Source organism: Rattus norvegicus, chromosome 7 (genome assembly GCF_036323735.1).
Source record: "Rattus norvegicus strain BN/NHsdMcwi chromosome 7, GRCr8, whole genome shotgun sequence".
Classification (NCBI taxonomy): domain Eukaryota; kingdom Metazoa; phylum Chordata; class Mammalia; order Rodentia; family Muridae; genus Rattus; species Rattus norvegicus.
In genome coordinates, this window is record NC_086025.1 from 13,254,189 (window position 1) to 13,276,629 (window position 22,441).

Here is a 22,441-nt window from a genome sequence, read left to right on the forward strand (position 1 = left end):
TTGTCAGAGCTGGTCTTCAACACTTATGAAACAAAATATTTAATTGGGGCTCACTTATAGTTTTCAAGCTTTATTTCATTGTCATCATGGTGCGAGGCATGGTGGCATACAGGCAGATGTGGTGCTGGAGAAGTACCTGAGACTTCCTCATCTCAATCCACAGGAAGCAGGACAAGCCAGACACTGGGCTGGCTTGGGCTTTTGAAACCTCAAAGCCCATTCCCAGTGACACACTTCTTCCAACAAGGCCATATCTCCTAATCTTTTTCAAGAAGTGTCACTCCCTGAATCCTAAGCATTAAAGTATATGAGGCTATAGGGCTGTTCTTATTCAAACTACCACAACTCCCAAGGCAAAAAGAGTTCAATATTAAAAATTTCATCTAATAGTCAAGTTTGCATTTTTCTGGGCATGATTTCTCTCTGTCAAGGTGTCCTGACTAATGATGTTTCATGGTTGAGTATTTTAATCTTCCACTATCCTTGACCTGTTAACTCAGCGCCGTACCAAAGTGTTAGCAAAAGCGCAGTGATGTCGCATTCAATGAATCTGCCTCATTTCTGTGTTTTGTTTAGCAAGCTGTCATCCCTTGATTCCCAGCCTAGATCTCGATAATGTATTTTCATTTTCAATGTTTGTGTTCAGAATTAAGTGCAAGCTATATTCCATTTCACAACCTTAATACACAGATTCCCTGTAGCTATGTGGATGCTTGCATGGAACAAAATACACTTTTTTTAATGAAAAGACATGATTTTTTTCTTAGTTTAACCAAGGAAATTGAAGCAGATCGTGTGCTACTATCTCTTAATCTTGCATATTTGAAAGTGGCCAAGTAACACCTTTCCCTGGATACCCTGCAGCTAATATGTTCGGGTATGCCATAATAATCCACGAAACAATCATGTTGGAAGTATATGTACAAAACAATTTAAAATGGTGAAATTTTCTGGGAATCAAAATATGAAGCCAAGACGATATCTAAATCCTAATTCTGACATTCCTGCTCCAAAGTCAGAGGAAGGTGACACAGGCAACACTTGTTACGTTAGAACTTGGTGAGGGATTCTGAAGTCACTGCTCTCAATGGCATCATCCTTTTCTCACAGAAGCAAAACCTAACTTGGAGAATTCTACAAAGTGCTTTGCCAGCCTTCTAGGGCTAACATGGAATGTATTCATGTTGAGGAGTAACAGACTCAGCAGAGAAAGGGAGATGAAATGTGAATATCAAATATGGAAATTAAATTAAGAAGAAATTCTCTGTGTCTATTTGAGAGGTAAAACGGAGTCAACCAAAATCAACCAGAAGATTAAAATTAAAGAAGAAATCTGGGAGAGAAAGAAAGGAAATACCTAGTAGAAAACAAAGGAAACGAATATGGTTGAATCCATGCTCACCCTAGGACATGTAAATCCTGAATGCTGAAAAGGCATAAATATAAAAAGTCTCTTACCTGTGCTGAAGTTTTACATTACAGGGTGGCATTCTCAGATTCATTGGTTTACTCTCCTGGGGAGAAAGTATGACTAGAGAGAAACCTAGTAATCCCTGCCTTCCCATCGCAGTGTGAATGGTATTCTCTCAAGCTAAGCAGAAAAGAGGTGCAGACAAGGGTTGAAGTATGCAGAAACCAGGAGGTAAGAATCCCAGAGAACAGCATATTAACAAGCATCTGCCATGCTGTAAGTCTGAGGGAGCTGGAATCCACAGTGTTACATGCCTGTTGGTATATAAACAACTCATGTGTTTGTGTGCATGCATGTCTGTGTTGTTAATGAATGAGGTTAATTTTTATTATTATTACTTTTATTCTTTTACAGTCCTGTCATTACCTCTCCATGGGTCCGCCCTCCCACAGTTTCTCAACCCATTCCACCAACCCCCTGTCGCCAAGAGGATGTTCCCTCCACTTGTCATCCCCCACCCCAGTGCCAGGGCTCCCAACTCCCTGGGGCCTCAAGTGGAGGAGTGTCCCTGCCAGCGGGTACCCAGTTATTCAGGGTCCCGAAGAGGCTTTCTACCCGTGGGCCAAAATGGGGGTGAAGAGAAGGAGACCAAACAAAAGTTCTGTTGTCAAGGTCTCATTTATTGAGAGAAATGTACAGCATTTAAAGCTCTGAGGCAGGAATAGAAGCGGGAACTGAAGCTTAGGGTGGGGGAGTTTGGGAAGTGCCCAAGGATATAAGGTGAATCACTACACTGCAGGATATCCTCCTATGACAAAGAGGCAACAGCCTTCCGGGGACATGTTCTTTGAAAAGGTCGAACCCTTCTCAGGAATCTGCTCAGGGACATCCGGTGTTTTGCTCAGGCTGAAACATCCTGTCATTGCTCCCAGGGTCTTCCTGGGAGAGGCTTTAGTTCAACAATCTCATGTCTGTATGGCAGTCATTTCAAGGTTGAACCTCTGTGGCCATGCAGCCCAGAGTCACGTAGCCACCTTGAGCTAAACAGTCACAAAATGGCCAGGCCCAAATCCACTATGGCTCACTACAGAGGAGAGCTTTCTAATGAGTCCCTACACTTCCTTGGAGAATTCTGGAGAATTTTCTTACTTTGGGCTTTGTAGGGTAAAAAGTCTGAGCTCTTCAGGTTTGAAAACACACCAGACCCCAACAATCCTGAGTTTGAAAAGCAATCATTCCCTGAGCCCAAAATACCACCAATACTTGAACTCCAAACTCCACCCCCTGCTGCCCCCACCCTAAATCACCAAGTTGCTTCCAAGGTCAGGGCTTTAAGTCCTACCAGTCTTTACCCTGGAAATCTCCACCCTGGAAAACTCCTCAAGCAACCCTGTCTCTTGTTCAGATTCATGCTGCTTCTCACAACCCTGAACGTGGGCAGCAGCCACCCTTTTGTGTCTATCCCCGTAAGTCCCAGTAAGGTTTGTTGTGCAGTGTGACTTTGTGCTCTTCCTTGACTCCTGACTATCAGGATAACTTTCTCTTCAGAGCTTCAACACTCCCAATTGGGGAACCTTTTCCCTCAGAGCTATAACATTTACAAGCTCACAAAATAAATCCCACAGAGTATATTTGCATATTTTCTTCTCCAGACAGTCACAGTGATTTCATTCAAGAAAGTAAGATCCCATGGGTAGACTTCTCTTGGGTGAATTTGGCCACAGGTGTTTACCAAGAAATAGGTCATGTCGGAGTCATTGAGGATAAAGCAACATGTTATAGGAGAGGATGCAAAAAAGACAGAATGAGTGAAAGATTACCAATCCTTTCCCACATCTCTGTGATACCCATTTGCTTTCACTTAATTTTTAACTTTGAAGTGCACATCTGAGGATAAATAGCCAATGGTGTTTCTATTATACAAACTGTTTTCATGTACTGCTATTGTAGGAGATATGCCTTCAATAACAATGTGTTCTAGAATGTTACTAGCTTCTACACACTGATGACTATATCCATATTTACAATCTCTCTCAGTCACTTGAGTTCTGTCAAAAATGAGAAAAGTATTACTGCTTTTTTATGATTAGCCAAGAGAATTGTTGGCGATCAGTGTCTTGACTCATGAAATGTTATAATATTTCAGAAGCAGTGCCAGGAGGCTGCCATGTTTGAAGTCAGCTTGACTACTTAGAAAGACACACTCCCAAAGAAAAATAGGGTGTTGACCTTTGTTCTTCAAGAATTTGCAAACCTAAAAGGAGTGACTATTCATCAGAAGGTCTGAAGGGCACAATAGAATCACATAAGGTTGTGCAACACTCCTAATTTTAGGCTTTTTGACAAGTATTTGTGCTATAGTGAACACAATTGAATCAGACGTTGTAGAACTTGGAAGAGTTGAATATCCTTAATTTGTTGAGGATTCATTTCAACATAAATATAAAAGTAGTATTTCCTTGTTATCCAACTTACATTAAAAACCAAAAGATGACTTGATAAAATGATCAGAATATGTGTATGTGTATGTGTATGAAAACATTTTTCAATAAAAATGTTTTTATTAATAATTAAATTATTAATTAAAATTGTTTAAAACAATAAAAATGTTTTAATAATTTTTGCACGGAGGAAAGTTTTTGCATAATGAGTCACTGTAAAAGGTCTTACAGCAATAAATGTTTCACCACATTTTAACAATATTAGGACATTCCAACACTGAGATCCTTCAATTTGGAATGGCCAGGCTTAGCATCTTCATTTCTCATCTTCCTGAATACTGTTATTATAGGCATGAAAATCAGACCTATTACTAATCATTTGTTCTGATAAGATGTGTCAGAAAGTTTATATTATTAGTCTTAATAAATCTTTAAAATGTTAGTTTTCCTTTTCATTATCATGTATAAACCCTGTAGAACAATGCATTCCACTGTGAGGGTTTCATACATGCACATTACAGACCTTGATACTCAGTATTTTTATTCCTTCTGTAAGTAGTGCGTTAGCAACTACTTAGGTGCCAAACACTTTTAATTTGTTCCATTAAGCATCCACAACAGGTGTTAAACATTGCATTTATAATTTCTTCTTTTCATTGGTTTTTCTGGATATAGTAATTTATCAAACTTTCTTTCAGGATTTGATAATTTATACTTTCATTGGCGTAGACTGTAGATAGTATATTTTAGGATTGTTGCATTTTTTTGTGTGTGTTTGAGTGTGTGTGTGTGTGTGTGTGAGAGAGAGAGAGAGAGAGAGAGCGTGTGTGTGTGTGTGTGTGTGTGTGTGTGTGTGTGTGTGCAATCGTGCATGTGTGTCACTTTGAGTGTTTGGATATCAGAACAACTTTCAGGACCCAGTTCTCTCCTCTGTTTCTGGTGAGCTGTGTACTCCAGGCTAGATATGGTGCTGCATAACTATAGTCCAATCCCTTGGGATTTGAAACAAGACAATCTTCACAAGTAGGAAGACAGTTTGATTCACATACTAAGTTCCCGTCCAGGTAGGGTATACACACAGTAGGATCTTGTCACACACACATACACACACACACGCACACACACACACGCACACACACAGAGAGAAAAAATTAAAAATTCCTCAAAATCTAATTAGCCAAATTATTAATCCATATTTTTAAACCTATTCATGGCTTTCCTTGTGACATATTGTCACATATATATGTGATATATATTATGGATTGATCATATCTGACCTCCCAATGACTGCTTTATTATTTCCTCTCTTTCTTGTAGCCTCTGAAATCCTCATGTTCTTCTTTAATAGTCCCTCTACTACTTTTGTTTTGTCTTTTTTTTTTTGTTTTTGTTTCCAGATTGTTGTTTCCACATATGAGTGAAAGTATGTGGTAGCTTTCTTTAGGTAAAACATTAATATGAATGGGGATTACACGGTTCCTCTTATGAATATTAAAATATTGAAAGAAAGATTTCATGATAGAAGAAACGAGAGATGTCCTAAGGACCTCTAAGAGTTATACTGTTGGAATAGTGTCTCTGACTCATCAATAATGACTCTGGGGGTCTCTGACAGCAGCTACTATGATTCGGAGTCTTGGGGATGTTTGCACTTGTGAACTAGGCTTTCTCGGGTATAGAACCCCCCCCCTTTTTTTCTTTTGAAGAACTCTAAGAGTTCCCTTTCATACCTCTTGCATCTTTTGTATACTATTGCTACAATGTAACTACACAAACAGATACATGTACCTCTCACATTGAGTAATTGTATCCTTGTTGGAGTATTTTAATTTTCTTGCCTTGGTGGAAACATTAGGTGGACAGGTTATCAAGGAGGAAAGGTCTTGAGTAGGCCTTCTAATAGTGTTCTTGTCTTTTTGGATGGTTACAAAATTAGTGGTCTGTACATTCCAAAGGAAACTACTGTTCTATTGCATATTCCAAATGATTTTCACAGTAGTCATATAGTTGTTAGGTCAGGTAAAAACTCCCCCAACGTAATGGACTTGTAACAGTCTAAACCCTTTCCAATTCCTGGTGTTCTATATCAATAGAACTGATATCAATATATCAGCCTTACAGAAGGTTCAGTTTATTTCACCTGCATCATCCTGGAATTTACATGTCAGGTCCCTCTTCTGATCCCGTGTCCAGACTGATTTTAGGGATCTCTCCTACCCTGTAATCATGTATTTTGATTCTGAAGTACTGAATCTCCACACTACCCCATCAATCTTGTTGCAGTATTTTTAAGTGGAAAACTCCACTGTGGTCCACTATATACACCGCCAGGAAAGCTGCTCCCAAAACCCTGACCGTATTTTTCTCAAATACTTGGTTACTCCAGATTGGGCCAGGTTTATCCCAGAAGGAAAACAGGTTTATCCCAGAACAAGGAACTGACACCTGTCCATTTGACTGTAACCTTCCAGGGAAAGGATGCTCTCTATTCTCCAACCCAACCGGGTCCCGCAGCCCCGCTTATCAGTCGCCAATCAGGAAAGCTGTTACGACTTAGGATCAACGGTCCAATGAGAAGCCTGGATATTCGGAAGGTGCGGCCGTTGCCGCCATGTTTGAGTCCCGAGAAGCCCTTGAGAGGTGTGCTCCATCGACCTTGTTGACTGTGTTTTCGTTTAGGGAGGACACCTGGATGCATCGGAAGCAGAAGATGGTGAGTGTGCCCTGGGCTCCTTGAATCGTTTGTGGCAGGTTTGTGACACTGCGGTGACTTTGGCGTACTGTGGCGCTGCCGCCCTGACGTTCCCCTGGCGCTGTGCAGCTGAGTGTGATGAGGAGTCTGTCTCCGGTTCTGTCTTACCACCTGCTCTTGAATTGTGAGCAGAGAAGGCAGCAGGGAGTCTGGGGCCCTGTCCTGTCGCCGTGAAGCTGTTTTACTGTAGTTCAGGTCTTGTCAGGATGAGTCCGGGTCACGAATTTGAGCTGCTGCAGACGTTTCAGCGCTGACTGGTTAGTGCTGCTCAGACTCCAACGCGGGGGGAGTGGGTGGAGAGTTCTGTTTGCCCGCCCTTGTACTCCCACTCGACCTGCTTTAGCTTACTCCTGTGATCCTTCTGGGTTCTTTTTAAAAATTTCTCTTTAGTCTCGAAAATCAATCCCTATTTCTCGTTCAAAGTCCTATATATTTCCAATAGCCTCTCTTCCAGCTTCATCATCATCATCATCATTATTATTATTCCCCAGTAAGTGTTGCGAGTATGTGCATGGATGTTTGGAAAGGGAACCTTACCAGTGGCTACTTCTTCTAAACAGAACTATTCTCCAAAAATACTGTTAATTGCCAGTAATTACTTAGTAAGTTGTGGGCCTGGACTGTACCTCTCCCCACAGCTGTTGTGAGCTCCTAAGTACAATAACCCTGCCATGTCCAGAAGACAGCATATCACAGAACTCTTTCATGCCCAGCATTTCGCAGTATTTTTCTGTCTTCTCTGGTTCTTAAGCTCCTTTTGCCTCCTCTCCCGAGATGCTCCTTGAGCTGTGGTGGACGCAGCTGGGGGTTAGGTATAGATGTCCCATTTACAACTGAGCACTTTGTCTTTTATTGTCAGCATTTCTTTTGACCTTTTATACATCTCTTTGTTGACTGCTCCTAGAATGTAAAAAAGAAAGAGAAAGGAAGGACCTGAAGTTGCTCCTAGGTATGGTGGAGGAGAAAGTTTATTGTAGCTAACAGGGAGAGCATAGCCAGAGGCAGAGACATTTTGGAGAGTCCACAGTGGAGAGGACCCTGAGCCCTGTGAGGAGAAAGGAGGAGGGGAAAGGAGAGGGGAGAGAGGGGAACTGGATGCAGCAGCCAGGAGGGCAGAGGTACAAAGGTGAGTGACCAAAATGGTTTAATTACATAGAGAATAACAGCCTTGGGCTGGAGAGTTCAGAGTAGGGGGCAATATGCCAGCCAAGAAGGCCCATAATGGATAGGTGCTGAGGGATGCTGGGAGAACCTGACAGTCAGTACCTGCATTGACATGTTAAGTAGGCACTTCATCCTTTTGTTCCAGGATTTGAGACTTAACACTGCCCATTGTAGAAAGAAGCATCTGTGATCTAGGTTGAGTGCTAGTGGCCAGATCTGAGGCTAAATATAAATATGTGTAAGGCACACTGGCAGTGTAACAGTTTAGCAAAAGAACAAAATCAGGCACTGTCCTTGGGCCTACGAACTCCTCAGCCGTTGTCTTTTGACCTTTATTATAGTCCCAGACATGGAATTCTGTCCTGTGGAGGAGGCCTTAAAATACACTTTTAAAGTGGTTAGCTACCCTTGTAACATTTGTGGCTCTTGCCTGGCAGATCAGTATTGCCACACGGAGGGTCCAGCACGGGGTCAGTAAGACTGTTTATGCCTTTTCTCACCTCAGCAGCCTGCATCGCACCTTCTGGAATCTTGAAAGCTAGAGAGCAGCAGGATTTGTTATGCCCTGCGGCCAGAGTCTGTGGTTCCTTCGGTGGTTCCATTTAAAGCGTAGTTGTGATTGGTGACCAAAAGCAATGACAGTGGTCTGTGTTGTTTGGAAACCCCCGCTCCCTCTTTACAGTGTGGCATATCTTGTTCAGGCTCACATAATAGAACACATTTCTACTGTCTTTGTATTATGAAATAATAGAGGAAACCCCCTTTTTTCATTGGTTTTCTAAACATGAGATAATGCAGGATAATTTCTCGGCACACATTCACACGCACTGATCAGTCTTTAAGCCATCTCTGTAGTACTACAGGTATTGGCATCTTTATAAAATTTGTGTTTCAATAGACTAATTGTATTTATTTATTTCTGTGTATACATGGTGGGGACTGGGGGAGATGCTGGTATGGTACAGTTGTGGAAGTCCCAGGACAGCTTGTAGGTATCTGTTTTCTCATACCATGTGGAGCCCAGATATCCACTCAGGCTATCACGCAGGTGGCAGGCACTTTAACTGGCTAAGCCACCAGCCCCATCTGCCTTTTTTGTATGTTACAGTAGAAGAGGTTGCCTGGATTGCTGAAAAGGATTCTTACTTCTGGGCATGGTGGCCAATCCTAGCATTTAGGAGGCAGAGGCAATCTCTAAGCTCAAAGCCAACATGATCCAGTTGGTCTAGGCTAGAGGGTTCTAGGTGAACCAGGGCTACGGAGTCATACTCTGTCTCCAAACAAAGGAGAAGAACAGAATGGATTCTTTTTCTATTGAGTAGCATACATCCATTTTATCTGTTACAGTTTAACCCTCAGGTTTTCTTGTTAATTATTAGTTTATGTAACCTACCTAGAACTGAGTGTGGAGTAGGATGTTACTGTGTAGAGATATATTGACATTTTATGACTCCTGTGGAGTGGGCCTCAAATTCAGTCAGAAAGCTGTCGGTTACCTCCATAACTTTAAAAAAAAAGATTTGTTATACATAAGTACACTGTAGCTGTCTTCAGACACACCAGAAGAGGCCATCAGATCTCATTACAAATGGTTGGGAGCCACCATGTGGTTGCTGGGATTTGAACTCATCTCCTTCATAACTTTTAACTTGATGACTTTTGTCCCCCAACAGCCTCCATAGGACCTAAGGGATTATTATGAAATGTAGCCAGGAGGGGAAAAGCCTCAAGATCAGTCCAGCCTGATGTGTCAGTGTTTTGATTATTGGCTTTTGTCTGAGCTCTGTTGCATTGTTTCTCTACTCACCTGCAGATGCACATCCCATCTCAGAATAGCACTATTATACAATTGGCCTAGCTGAACATCATGCATGATTTGTTAAATTCTAGTGTGTGTGAGCTACACTTCACAGACTTATCTGTGTATATATGATGGTATATACGTATGTGTATGTGCACTTACTGTATTAAATTATGTACTGTATTATGCAGCCACAAAAATGTAAAACATATTGTACTAAAATAGATTGAACTAAAGATTGTACTATAAACATACTAAACTAGAGTCAGAAAGAATTTGTAAGATATGCTTTATTCCGTATGTGGAATCTGGAAGAAAATAAAAGACTTCAAAGTAGCAGGCAAAAAGTAAAATGTAACCGTTAGGGTAGAACATGGGTCTAATGAAGACAGCGAACATGGTGAAAGTCTGTAATTTACATGTATGGAAACTTCATTGTGATCTGTGTTGTTTTATAGCTTTTATATAGTTTTATATGCTAATAAAAACACTTTAAAGATCTGTTCCACTAGCAGTGTAAATATGCTGTGTGTCTCCATTAAGACGAGTAACTGATGCCGTGAGTGTTTGTGATGGTGGAGTGACTCATCCCTACTCTTCCCACTTTCTGGGTTTATCCTTGTAATTTTTCACTATGCAGTGCTTTGCTGTTTGGGGGTTTTGAGACTGTGTTTCACTGTGTAACCCTGACTAGGCCTGGAACTCATCCTGTTGGAGGAGTCTGCCTGCCTCTGCTTCTTAAGCGCTGGGAGTAAAGATGTATGCCACTGTACTCAATCTGTATACTGTTATTACAGCTTTAACTTAGAACTTTCAAAGAGTGACTGGTTATCACAAGCAAAAACATTCTAAGTTCTTTTCTTTGGCATGACTCACACTTGCTAATGTCTGCAGTTAAGATTAATTTATCTCTCAATTTGAGTTAGTTGATACAGTGTTAGGACATTTTCAACAGGACTTTAGAGATGTTTAAAATAAAACAGTAGTCATAACACTAAGAATAAGCCCAAAGTATATTCTTTGTCATTAGAGAAATGTGACCCGGTATAGATTGCATTAAGGTTTATATTATAGGAAATAAGAGTGATGAGAATTGGGTAATCGGTGTTATGTGTAAACTATTGGTATTCAGTAGTTTTCATAACTACACATTTTACTTGTTAAGTTCCTCACCCAGGGCTGTGGATCTTGCTTCCTATGTTTTATTTTTAGCGGATATTTTCAGCCATGTCTTTACTTGTGACATTTTGTGTACACTTGTCCTTTGATGTGTAATTTGCATGCACTGCAGATACTCCCACTGTCCTTTAATTTTTGTGTATTACATGTCTTTGTATATTCTGTCTGAGAACTTGTTCTCTCTCACAAGAAGTTAATTGCATAAATACAAAGGTTAGTTAACCAGCTTTCAGACCGCCCAGGGTTTTTTTTTTTTTTTTTAATTTATTTAGACAAAATCTAGCTGTTAGACAAGGGTGGGAAAAAGCTGGCTATACACATAGTCTAAGTTGGATTTCAGTGTTCCTTCTGTCTGTGTCTGCATCACTATTTCGTAATTACGCATTCTGGAGTCCAGCTCCTGCAGGGTTCAGGCCCCAAAGAGAAGGTAAGGAGCCAGTGAGGGAAGGAGACTGATAACATTCTGAGGGGAGTCAGGATAGCTCGTGTGTTTATTGAAACATAAGAAGGGCACCCTTTTTAAATTCTACATTTGCATAGTAGCTTAAGCACAGGTAATTTTGAAAGCAGAATTAATGATTCTAAGAGAGGTATCATCTTTTTACAGATTGTTTTGAACCTATTTTAGCCCCATTTTTTAGCATCCAGAACGAAAGACGTAATGAGCAGTATTTTTCTTTGAAGCCAAAGCAGTGAGTTCAGCAAACATCTAAGTCCCTGTTTTCTAAGGTTCAGTAAGGTCCTGGTGCTCTGTGCTGTTTCTGCCATCAACACCCTCAGCCTCTGTGGTCAGGGCTGCCGGACACTTGAGTGCTGAGATGCTGAGAAACAAGCTTATAAAAGCTATTCTCATCCCTCAGGGGGCAGTGCGTGGCCATATAGCATAGTAAGGGCTAGCTGTTTCCTAATGCGTTTCCTATGGGCCTGTACTTCTCATAGGCTCCCCAAAGAGCAGGTTCTCATATCTTCCTGGTTTTCCAGTATGCTGTAGCATCCTATTCCTTCAGTGCCTGCTCCTGTACGTGGACGGCAGCGTGGGATCGAGCCAGTGTGGCTTCTTGATATAGTCTGCTTCTCATGGAGCATATCAGATCTTGCCATTCATCCTGTAACTCATGCGCCTAGGGAATCAATCGAGGACACTATTCTGTACTTATCAACTGTACTCTTGCCCTCAGTGCTGAGGCCTCAGGTCTGGGTGCCTTGTTTCTATCAATTGTGTGCTTTCACCCTTGGAACGGGTGTGCCTATGTGTTCCTGGAACCATCTTTCAGTTAAAAAATCTTTAACTTCTCTATTCTTGGTGTAAACGGGTGGGAGGCAGGGGGTCGGAGGTGAGAGCACACAAAGAGGGATCCTTGTGTAGAAGTAGGCCAAGATTTTTTCCAAAGAATTATGTCGTTTAAAGAGACTGCCAGTGTATACATTCACATCTTCTACTAAAGTCTATACAAAATACCCCAAAGGAAAACAGCATACAGAAACTCCCATTACATATTGTGAAAATCATCATGCAGTTGAAAGAATGCTGGAGAATTGTGGTTTGTGATATTGGTCTGCTGGGATTTTGTCCAGTAGCCCTGATCACCATGCACTCCACATCGTACTTTGAGATTACTACCTATACCACATGATTCTACTTCCTTTTTAAAAAGGATTCTCTCATATATCACGACTGCATTTTCCCCTCCCTACTTTCTCCCAGTCTCCCACCAACCTCTCCTCTCCCTCAGATTCCCCCACCCACTTCAGAAAGGATCAGGCCTCCCACAGAACATTGACCAGACTTTAGCACCACAAGTTATAATAAGACCAGGCACATACTTTCATATTAAGGCTGAATGAGGCAATCCAATAGGAGAAAACAGCTCCCAAAAGCAGACAAAAGAATCAGACAGCCCCCGTTCCCACTGCCAGGAATACCTCATGAACATCAAACTACACAATCATAACGTGTGCAGAGAGCCTAGGTCGGACCCATATAAGCTCCCTGATCTCTGGAAGCCACCGTGAGTCCTCAGTTGATTCTGTGGACTGTTCTTGTGATGTCTTTGACCCCTTTGGCTCCTCCAGTCCTTCCTTCTCCTCCTTCGAAGGACTCCCCGAGGTCTGCCTAATATTTGGCTTTTGGACTTTGCATTTGCTTCCATAAATTGCTAGATGAAGTCTCTCTGATCTCTCTCATGACAGTTATGCTAGGTTCTAGTCCCAGCATATCTTGCATGCAGGACCAAGTGTAGATCAAAGGTTTAAGATGGTTGGTTCACGGATATAGATCTCTTCTGAGAGACACAGCCAGAATACAGCAAATACATAGGCGAATGCCAGCAGCAAATCACTGAACTGAGAATGGGGGTCCCCGTTGAAGGAATCTTAGAAAGGACTGAAAGAGCTTGAAGGGGCTTGAGACCCCATATGAACAACAATGCCAACCAACCAGAGCTTCCAGGGACTAAGCCACTACCTAAAGACTATACATGGACTGACCCTGCGCTCCAACCTCATAAGTAGCAATGAATATCCTAGTAAGAGCACCAGTGGAAGGGGAAGCCCTTGGTCCTGCCAAGACGAACCCCCAGTGAACGTGATTGTTGGGGGGGGGGCGGTAATGGGGGAAGGATGGGGAGGGGAATACCCATATAGAAGGGTAGGTAGGGGTTAGGGGGATGTTGGCCTGGAAACCGGGAAGGGGAATAACAATCAAAATGTAAATAAGTTAATAAAGATGGAAAAAATGAAAAAAAAAAAGATGGTTGGTTCAGCTACCATGTTGCCTCTTACTAGTAGTCTTTGCTAAGATCACCCTCATAGAGTCCATGGAGTTTCCATTGCACTAGGATTCTGCCTTGCCTCTGAAATGCCCCACAATTCCAGTGCTTTCTCCCAGTATTCTTCCCCTGCCCCAAGCTAATATCACCCTTGTATTCCCATCACCACCTTCCTCAATCCACCTGCAACATCTATTGTTTTCTCTTTGTATCTCTGTCTCCCTACACCCCTTAGGCTCTCCTTGTTATTTAGCTTCTCTATGCTAAGGATTGCAGCATGGTTGACTTTGAATAGCTAATGTCCACTTAAAAGTGAATACACACTGTGTTTGTCTTTGTGGGTGTGGGTTGCCTCCCTCAGGGTGATTTTCTTTTTCTAGTTCCATCCATTTGCTTATCCATTCTCTGGTTGAGGGACATTTAGGTTGTTTCAAGTTTCTCTTTGTTAGGTATAAAGCTGCTATAAACTTAGTTGAGTAAATACCCTTGTGGTAGACTGGAGTCTCCTTTGTGTATTTGTCTAGGAGTGGTTTAGCTGAGTTTTGAGGTAAAACTGTTTCCAATTTTCTGAGAAACTATCAAATTGGTTTCCAGAGCAGTTGTACAAATCTGTACTCCCACCAGCAATGGAGGCGTGTTCCCCTTGCTCTACATCCTTCCCATCATGGGCTGCCACTTGTGTTGTAAGATGGGATGTCACAGCTGTTTTGATTTGCATTTCCCTGATGGCTAAGGATATTAAGTGTTGCTCAGCCATTTGAGATTCCTCTGATGAGAAATAGAGAAACATGGGGTACTATTTCATCTTCCCCATTTCTTATAAACCTTGCTTGTTGCCAATGGAATAGTCACTTTATATAGCAATCAGATTCATTGTTGATCAATGTTTTCTCTCTTATTAATGAATTTCTGTTTAAATTTAATTTTTTTACATTTTTATTGGTTATTTTATTTATTTATATATCAAATGTTATCCCCCTTCCCAGTTTTCATTCTGAAAACCCCCTATTGCATCCCCCCTACCCTTGCTTTTATGAGGGTGCTTCCTCACCCATCCACTTCCACCTCACCATCCTAGAATTCCCCTGTGCTGGGGCATCAAGTCTTCACAGGACCAAGGGTCTCTCCTCCCACTGATTCCAGATAAGGCCATCCTCTGCTATGCAGGTGGAGCCATGGATCTCTCCATCTGTACTCTTTGGTTGGTGGTTTAGTCCCTGGAAGCTCTGGGAGGTCTGGTTGGTTGATCTTGTTCTTCCAATGGGGTTGCAAACCCCTTCAGTTCCTTCAAGCCTTCCCCTAACTCCTCCATTAGTGTCCCGTGCTCAGTCTGTTGATTGGCTGCAAGCATCCGCATTGTATTGGTCAGGATCTGGAAGAGCCTCTCAGGGGACAGCTATATCAGGCTCCTGTCAGCATGCACTTCTTGGCATCAGCAATAGAGAGTGGGTTTGGTGACTCCAGATACGTTGGATCCTGCGGTGGGGCAGTCTCTGGATGGCTTTTCCTTCAGTCTCTGCTCCACTCTTTGTCCCTGTATTCCCTTCAGAAAGGAGCAGTTCTGTTTGAATTTCATGTCACTGAAATCTACTGTTCTCTGTTCTGTTCATCTTGTCTTTATGTGTAGTACCCTAAGTAGTATTGTTTCAAAATGTGTCTTTTTTTTTTTTTTTCTAGTATTTGCTCTCCAGTCTAGGCAGGTCTTGAATTTAAGGTCTTGAATTCAGTCATCTGAATCAAACTATCATTTTCTTATTTCTAGTGCTTTTAATGGTAGCAAACATTTATTATGACATACAGGTTTGATGAGTATTCTTGTTAACAGTCTAAAAGTTTTGTGGGAATTACATGATTTCACACAGCCATGATATAATTTTTTTCCTCCCTGTGGTGTCATTGTCCACTGACATTTCTTTTAAAACGCATATTATTTGTAATTGAGGACAGAGAATTGTCATTTGTAAGTCTTACTTACTATTAAATCAAGGTTGGTCTATGAAAACCCACCTGTTTTGCATTAATACTTTTATAAGATCATTTTATAATATCAGTTTTCTTAATGATGCCACTCATGTTGAATACATCATGAGAGAATGTGATCAAGTGACCACTAGGTGGCAAATTTTGTCAGTTGATGTTTCCTTTCATCTTTGAGACCAATGATAGGTTTTTCATGTGAACCTTCTTTGGGTTTTGTATCATAAAGACCACGTTTCAGTATTTAATGACAAGGATAATAGTTTACAAAATACTGTTTTATCTTGTTACAAACTTGTGAGTAGCAGTGAGCTCCTCTTTAAAGAATTGAGCTGGTTGTATTCATTTTATGTGAAATGTCTTGGCTTTAGAAGTAGATGAAGTTTACTGACAGACATTAATAATTGTGCATGCTCAGCAGAGCTGATGTTTATTCTTGGTTCTAAGTTGTAGAAACTTGTGCTGGAAGGTACAAAGAGTAGTTTGAAATCAACATCACCACAAAGCATGTGATACATTTTTCCTTTACTATATAGACATACAGTATCCTTAGAACTGTGTGACAAGATGAGAGGATAATTAATAAACTTATAGTGGCTATGATATACAGTGACTATACTAAGAAAGCATGAAGGAAACATATCAAGTCACTGATATATTTGCAGTTTTTTCCACCATTCTTCTAATAACTTCATTTTAATAATATCTATGGATAATTTTAGGAGCCAGTGACCTTTGAGGATGTGTCTGTGAACTTCAGTCTAGGAGAATGGGCTCTGCTGGATTCCTACCAAAAGAAGCTCTACAGAGATGTGATGATGGAGACCTTTATGAACCTGATCTCCATAGGTAAGAACAACAACAAAAACAACTACCACCACCACCAATATAATTTCTTTTCTTATTCATGTGGAGAAAACCTGTTTCTTAGTCATCTGTATAATTTTATGACTTGAAATGTTGAATGGGAACATGGTGGTAAATATAACATTATACCAGAAAAAAGTAAGTTATGACTTGTATAAAAGGATGAATAATGTAATGATTTCTTACTGTTCATTTTTAGGAAAGACAGAGGAAGAAAGTATGGATGTGAATTACCCAATGGTCCAGAGAAATCGGAGGTAATTTATACATACAGAAAGGCAATTTGCATCAGATATTTGAGAAGGACAAGTCAGAGAAATAAGAAAGTGATCCAAGTGGATCAAAATGTAAATTGACTTAACTTCAAAGTTTTTTTGTCAACCATTACTGGGCTTGAGAATTCCACAAGGATGATCCTAACTCTCATGTAGTCCTTATGTGGATTTTGTGGCCTACACCTCTTACTGAACTTTTGAGGGAGTAATAGCAGAAAGAATTCACCTTTAGCTATTTTCCAGTGGTTCATTATACAAAACTGCCTTTTGTGTAGAAATGTATTTGATGTACTGTTAGCTTTGGGCTTTATGAATATGAGGTTTGTGTGTGAAGAAAGGTAAGTTTGGAGTTTAAATCAAAATCCATCTTCAGTAAATTTTACAAAGGATGTTCAACCATTTAGAATTTGATATATGATCTGCATTATATTGCATTAGGAAAGTTCACCTTTGTTCACTGTCATAGACAGTGTTTATCAAAATAAGCCTACAGAACCTTTTGTGATTGTGTGCTGTCCTTAGCACTTCTTGCCGAGTGTTTAGTTCTTTTATGTTCATAAATTGTAATAAACTCAGTGCCTTCTTACTTGTCTTGGGACAGGCCTAGTTTACACTCAATTGCTTACTTCCTGAATACTTTCTGTCTCCTGAATACTGCAATAACAGGTAGAGGCCACAAAATCCATCATGTAGTACCTACCTAGCTTATTTAAAGAGAAATAATGCTTCTCTCTCTCTCTCTGTCTGTTCTCTCTGTCTCTCTCTGTCTGTTCTCTCTGTCTCTGTCTCTCTCTCTCTCTCTCTCTCTCTCTCTCTCTCTCTCTCTCTCTCTCAGAATTCAGGTGGTTGAGAAATTCTGTGACTGTGAACATGGTAGTCAGTGTGGAAAGACCCACCAACAGAAGACAGAGCATATTGCTAATGGGGAGAGTCGTCCTGCAATCACAGCCTATGAAAGCAGTGTGAATATAAAAGACATCAATGGTCACTCATCCTCAGATGCGCTCCTTAGAGGTCAAAATGAAGAGAAACCATACGGATGCCAAGAACTCAGGGAAAAGGCTATTAAACATGAAAAATGTTGGAAAGATGTTATTTATTCTGAATCCTTCCAGACACTTGAGAGGGTTCATGCTACAGAGAACATTTGTGAAAATAAACACACCAATGAATCTTACAGGATTCCCACTTCTCATCAAGATTATGAGAGAACTCACACTGGAGATGAGCTACACAAGTATAAACAATTTGAGAAAACCTTAACGGGAGAAAGTTATATTCAAATATATGAAAGGATCCATACTGGAGAAAAACCATTTGCTTGTAAGCAGTGTGGAGAAGCCTTTATTAATTCCAGTCACCTGACCAAACATCAGAGAATTCACACAAGAGAGAAAACATACTCATGTAGACATTGTGGTGAAACTTTCCTGTATTCCACGGCCCGTCATAATCATGAAAAAACTCACAAAAGAGAACGTAGTTTCATATGTAAACATTGTGGGAAAGCATGCATCCACTCTTACCAACTTCTTCAGCATGAAAGACGTCACACTCGAGAAAAACGTTACACATGTGATCAATGTGGCAAAGCATTTAGACGGTCCTCAAACCTTCACAAACATGAAAGAATTCACAGTGAAAAACGTTATGCATGTAAACATTGCGGGAAAGCTTTTATCACTGAGGGCAACTGTTACAGCCATGAAAGAATTCACACTACAGAGAAAACATATGTTTGCAAGCAGTGTGGGAAAGGATTTACACTTCCCTCATACCTTCGAAAACATGAAAGACTTCACACTGGAGAAAAATGTTACACATGTGATCAATGTGGCAAAACATTTAGACGGTCCTCAAACTTTCTCAAACATGAAAGAATTCACAGTGAAAAGAAACGTTATGCATGTAAACATTGCGGGAAAGCTTTTATCACTGCGGGCAACTGTTACAGCCATGAAAGAATTCACACTGCAGAGAAAAAGTATGTTTGCAAGCAGTGTGGGAAAGGATTTACACTTCCCTCATACCTTCGAAAACATGCAAGAATTCACACTGGAGAGAAGCCCTATACATGTAAATATTGTGGGAAAGCCTTCACCCATTCTAGTGCTTATTACAAGCATGAAAAAATTCACACTAGAGAGAAACCATATGTATGAGTAGAGTGTGGGCAGGCATTCACCTTTTCCAAATCCCTTCAAATTCATGAAAGAACTCATACTACTAGAGAGAAATTTTATGAGTGTAACCAGTGTGGGAAAGCTTTTACATGTTTCTTATACCTTCAAAGGCATGAAAGATCTCACAATGGGAAGAAACCCACTGGGTAGAACTCATACCTCTGTAAGCTGTGTAACTAGTCAACTTACTGTTGAGAATATTTATTTATTTATCATTTGTTTATTTGTATGAGGTTTGGGTTAAGAATACACTCGCCTCAGTGTACACATGGGGAGCCCCAGACAGCTTTCTGGATTCAGTTCTCATATTTCCTTTATGTGAGTCCTGATGATGGAGCTCAGATCCTTAATCTCCTTAACCCGAACGACCCTTCTGAGCCAGCCCACCAGCATTTAACGTGCTTTTTTTATGAATGACAATTCTTAAATAAGTTTTATATTTTGTAATTTTCTATGTATACTTTTTCCAACAAACTAATGGATAGACGGGGCTTGAAGGATGGCTCAATAGTTGTTTACTTGCTGTGATTGCAAAGAGAGGACCTGGCTTGAAGTCACAGCACCCATGTGGTGACTCACAGCCATCAGTAACTCCAGTTCCTCGTGATCTGACACCCTCTTCTGGGCTCTGAACATTGTGTATACACACTACAGGCAAAATACATAAGATAATAAGCCTTTAAAAGAATGAAGATATACTGGATAAAACTTGTAAGTGTAATTTTCCCCATAAGTGCAAGTGTATATAGATGCATACCTGCCCTTGCATCAGGCACCATAGTGTATACCTTTTATTCCAACACTGGGGACAGAGGCTAGAAAAGTATAACACTAAATATAGGGGTTTTGAATACAATTTGTGAGACTTGAGAAAAGACCATTTACAACCAAATTAAGTTGTCACTGTTAAAACATGAGAGGTCCAGGTGTGCCGGCACACACCTTTTATTTTACCACTTGGAAGGAGGAAAGAGTTAGGCAGGTCTGTCTGGATTCCAGGCCAGTCAGGGATACTGAGACCCTGCCTCAAAAAAGGTGGGGGTGGGGTGGGGCGCTAGTTTAACATAGCTACTTTTAGGTCAGCCCGAGCTACATGAAACTCAGAAAAAAAATGTTGTGAAGAGGTAAAAATTCTAAATTTTCTTATACAATTGGATTTTGCAAACGTGAGTGTAAATACCTTAAGCAAATTAACATATGCAAATAAAATATTCCTGAAATGATCACAAAAAATTAAGTACATGTTACTCATGTTTAATGTTTATAATACTTGCCTATTCTTACTCAAGACTTCTTGACTGTATCATACTTCTTTTTTCATTGAAAGTATAACTTAGTGAATAATTTATGATTGCCCATGACTGTCATCCCTGATGTATAAAAATCTGAGATGAGAGAGTAAACTTAAGCTCACATTTGAAGGAGCAAAAACATCAACTCTTTGAATTGTGATAATGGAACTTTTGCCAAATCAATTGCGTTTCGGCCAGGTAAACTGGTATCTCTAACGGGTGGTAAGTCATGAGGAGATGCGTTACCCTTTGCTGGAGAGCTGTATTGAGTTCATTGATTGAAAAGCATTTACAGTCTAGCAGGCTATATTTGCAGACACTTTCTGAAGTTGCAGTTGGTTACTCCCCACATGTGTCTTTAGGTTTGTGGGTCCCCAGTGTACATTTGGGTGTCCGGGAACAGTCTCCTTAACACATGAGACCTGAGGATAGTACTCAGGTTGTCAAGCTTTTGATGTGTATGCTTTTCACCAGCCCTTTAAGTAGTTTTTGAGTAGCTGTATTTGATGTGAGATTGAAAATGTATCAGTGTTCCTTTTTTGTTGTTTTTTAATACAGTGTATCCCTGGCTCTCCTGGCATATGCTCTGTATACCAGGCTGGCCTCAAACTTGGAATCTGCCTGCTTCTGCCTCCCGAGTGCTGTATCACAGGCATGCGCTACCACCACCCAGTGTGATGTCTATTTTCTCCAAATAACAGAATTTTGGGGTTTTGTTATTTGTGTGTGTGTGTGTGTGTGTGTGTGTGTGTGTGTGTGTGTGTGTGTGTGTGTGATACATGTGATGTATTAGTGGTTAGTGCAGATGAATAAGAGTGGAGGTCAGAAGACAGCCTTTAAGAGTTGTTACTTTGATAGGCTGGAGTGCCTGCTGAACCCTGCCACCAATGCCAAATAAGATTTTTCTTTATAGTTTTTAAGCACTGTAACTAATTATAAGGAATATTTTATAGTATTGAAAATGTTACACTGTTGAAAATGTTTCAACTGTTAAGAGCATGTACTGATGTTGCATAGGATCTGAGTTTAGTTCCCAGAACCTGTGTCCAGCAGCTCAGAGCCACATCCAACCCCGACTCTGCAAGATGCAAGACATCTGACTTCCCAGGAGACTGGCACTCACAGTCATAAACCCACACAAACTGGTCACCATTCAGTATAGTTTGGTTTTGTTATTGTTGAGCAGTACTGAGGGGTTGAATATAATTATATCATCTTAAATAATTTTCTTACGTGGAAGACTGTAGTGAGAAGATGTAAATCACGTTCACAAGTTAACCTCATCTCAAAAATGTTCATTGCAGGATGTGTTGGCACACTCCTTTCATCCCAAACTTGGCAGATCTCTGAGCTTAAGGCCCACCTAGTCTACATAGGAAGTTTCATAAGACTGACTTCTTATAGGCGTTCATAAAATATATTGGATTCTGTCTTCCATCAGTATCTTTTAGCTTCACAAGTCTTATAAAACAACATTCAAATCAGTTATGGTAAAGAAAAATGTAAATGAGATGTGTGTTGAATACATCCAAACTAGTGAACATTATTACCCCATAGCCTGCACTGTTAAGGCTTCAGTCACTTGGTGTAAAGTTGGTTAAAAACATGGAGATTTTTAAATAAAGTATTCATTGTGTGTAATCTATATAGTACCAGTTTTGTCCATGTGGACATAATCATCATAACAGAGATCACTGCTGATATTCGTAGTCATCAGAAGGTACAATTTAGCAAGCATGTTGTTACCCAAGAAGAAAGCCAACTTTAAAAGACGCAGTTCTCCTTGCCTTTTTTACACCCTTTTATTAAAAATAGATTATTTTCTCATAGAATATACCCTAATTGCAGTTCCCCTCCCTCTACTCTCACTTCCCCTCTCCTCTGGATCCACTCCCTTCTCATTAGAAAAGAACAGTTTTCTAAGAGATAACAAAAGGGCAAAATCATCACATCAAAGCCGGACAATCAGCTCCTCAGAAATAGAGGCCCATTTCTTTGCTCTCAGGAGTCCAATAAATATACTAAGCTGGGAGCTGTAAAGTATACACGTAAGACCTGATGCAGGCCAACCTAGGACCTGTGCTTGCTGCTTTTGTGAGTTCACATGAGCTTGTTCTGGTGACTTCCATTTCTTCTTGATTTTATACTCTGCCTTTTCCTTGGGGTTCCCTGAACTCAGGGGTGGGTGGGGTAGACATCTCCTTTAGAGATGTATGCCAAAGTTCTCTAATGGTGTCTGTGGGTCTCTATCTCTCTCTACTCCTTCCTCCACTGACCTGTGTGTGTGTTCAAGACAACTCACTATTGACTGACCTAGCTGCCCTTGAGCTT

At 40.6% G+C, this 22,441-nt stretch overlaps 1 protein-coding gene across 1 annotated transcript; it reads left to right on the forward strand.

Moving 5' to 3' along the window:
* Nucleotides 1-6,328: 6,328 nt before the first annotated feature.
* Nucleotides 6,329-21,751, forward strand: Zfp955b (zinc finger protein 955B). The gene is made up of 4 exons (XM_039080056.2): nt 6,329-6,565; nt 16,216-16,342; nt 16,560-16,617; nt 17,471-21,751. The coding sequence occupies exons 1-4, from the start codon at nt 6,464-6,466 to the stop codon at nt 18,795-18,797; spliced, it is 1,614 nt and encodes a 537-aa protein (XP_038935984.1). The 5' UTR covers nt 6,329-6,463; the 3' UTR covers nt 18,798-21,751.
* Nucleotides 21,752-22,441: the final 690 nt, after the last annotated feature.

What these genes read in the sequence shown, in the direction of transcription:
- Zfp955b (XM_039080056.2), top strand. Translation starts at nt 6,464, where the DNA reads ATGTTTGAGTCCCGAGAAGCCCTTGAGAGGTGTGCTCCATCGACCTTG. An exon ending in TGCATCGGAAGCAGAAGATG is followed by an intron (nt 6,566 to 16,215) that starts GTGAGTGTGCCC and finishes GGATAATTTTAG; the next exon opens with GAGCCAGTGACCTTTGAGGA. An exon ending in ATGGTCCAGAGAAATCGGAG is followed by an intron (nt 16,618 to 17,470) that starts GTAATTTATACA and finishes TCTCTCTCTCAG; the next exon opens with AATTCAGGTGGTTGAGAAAT.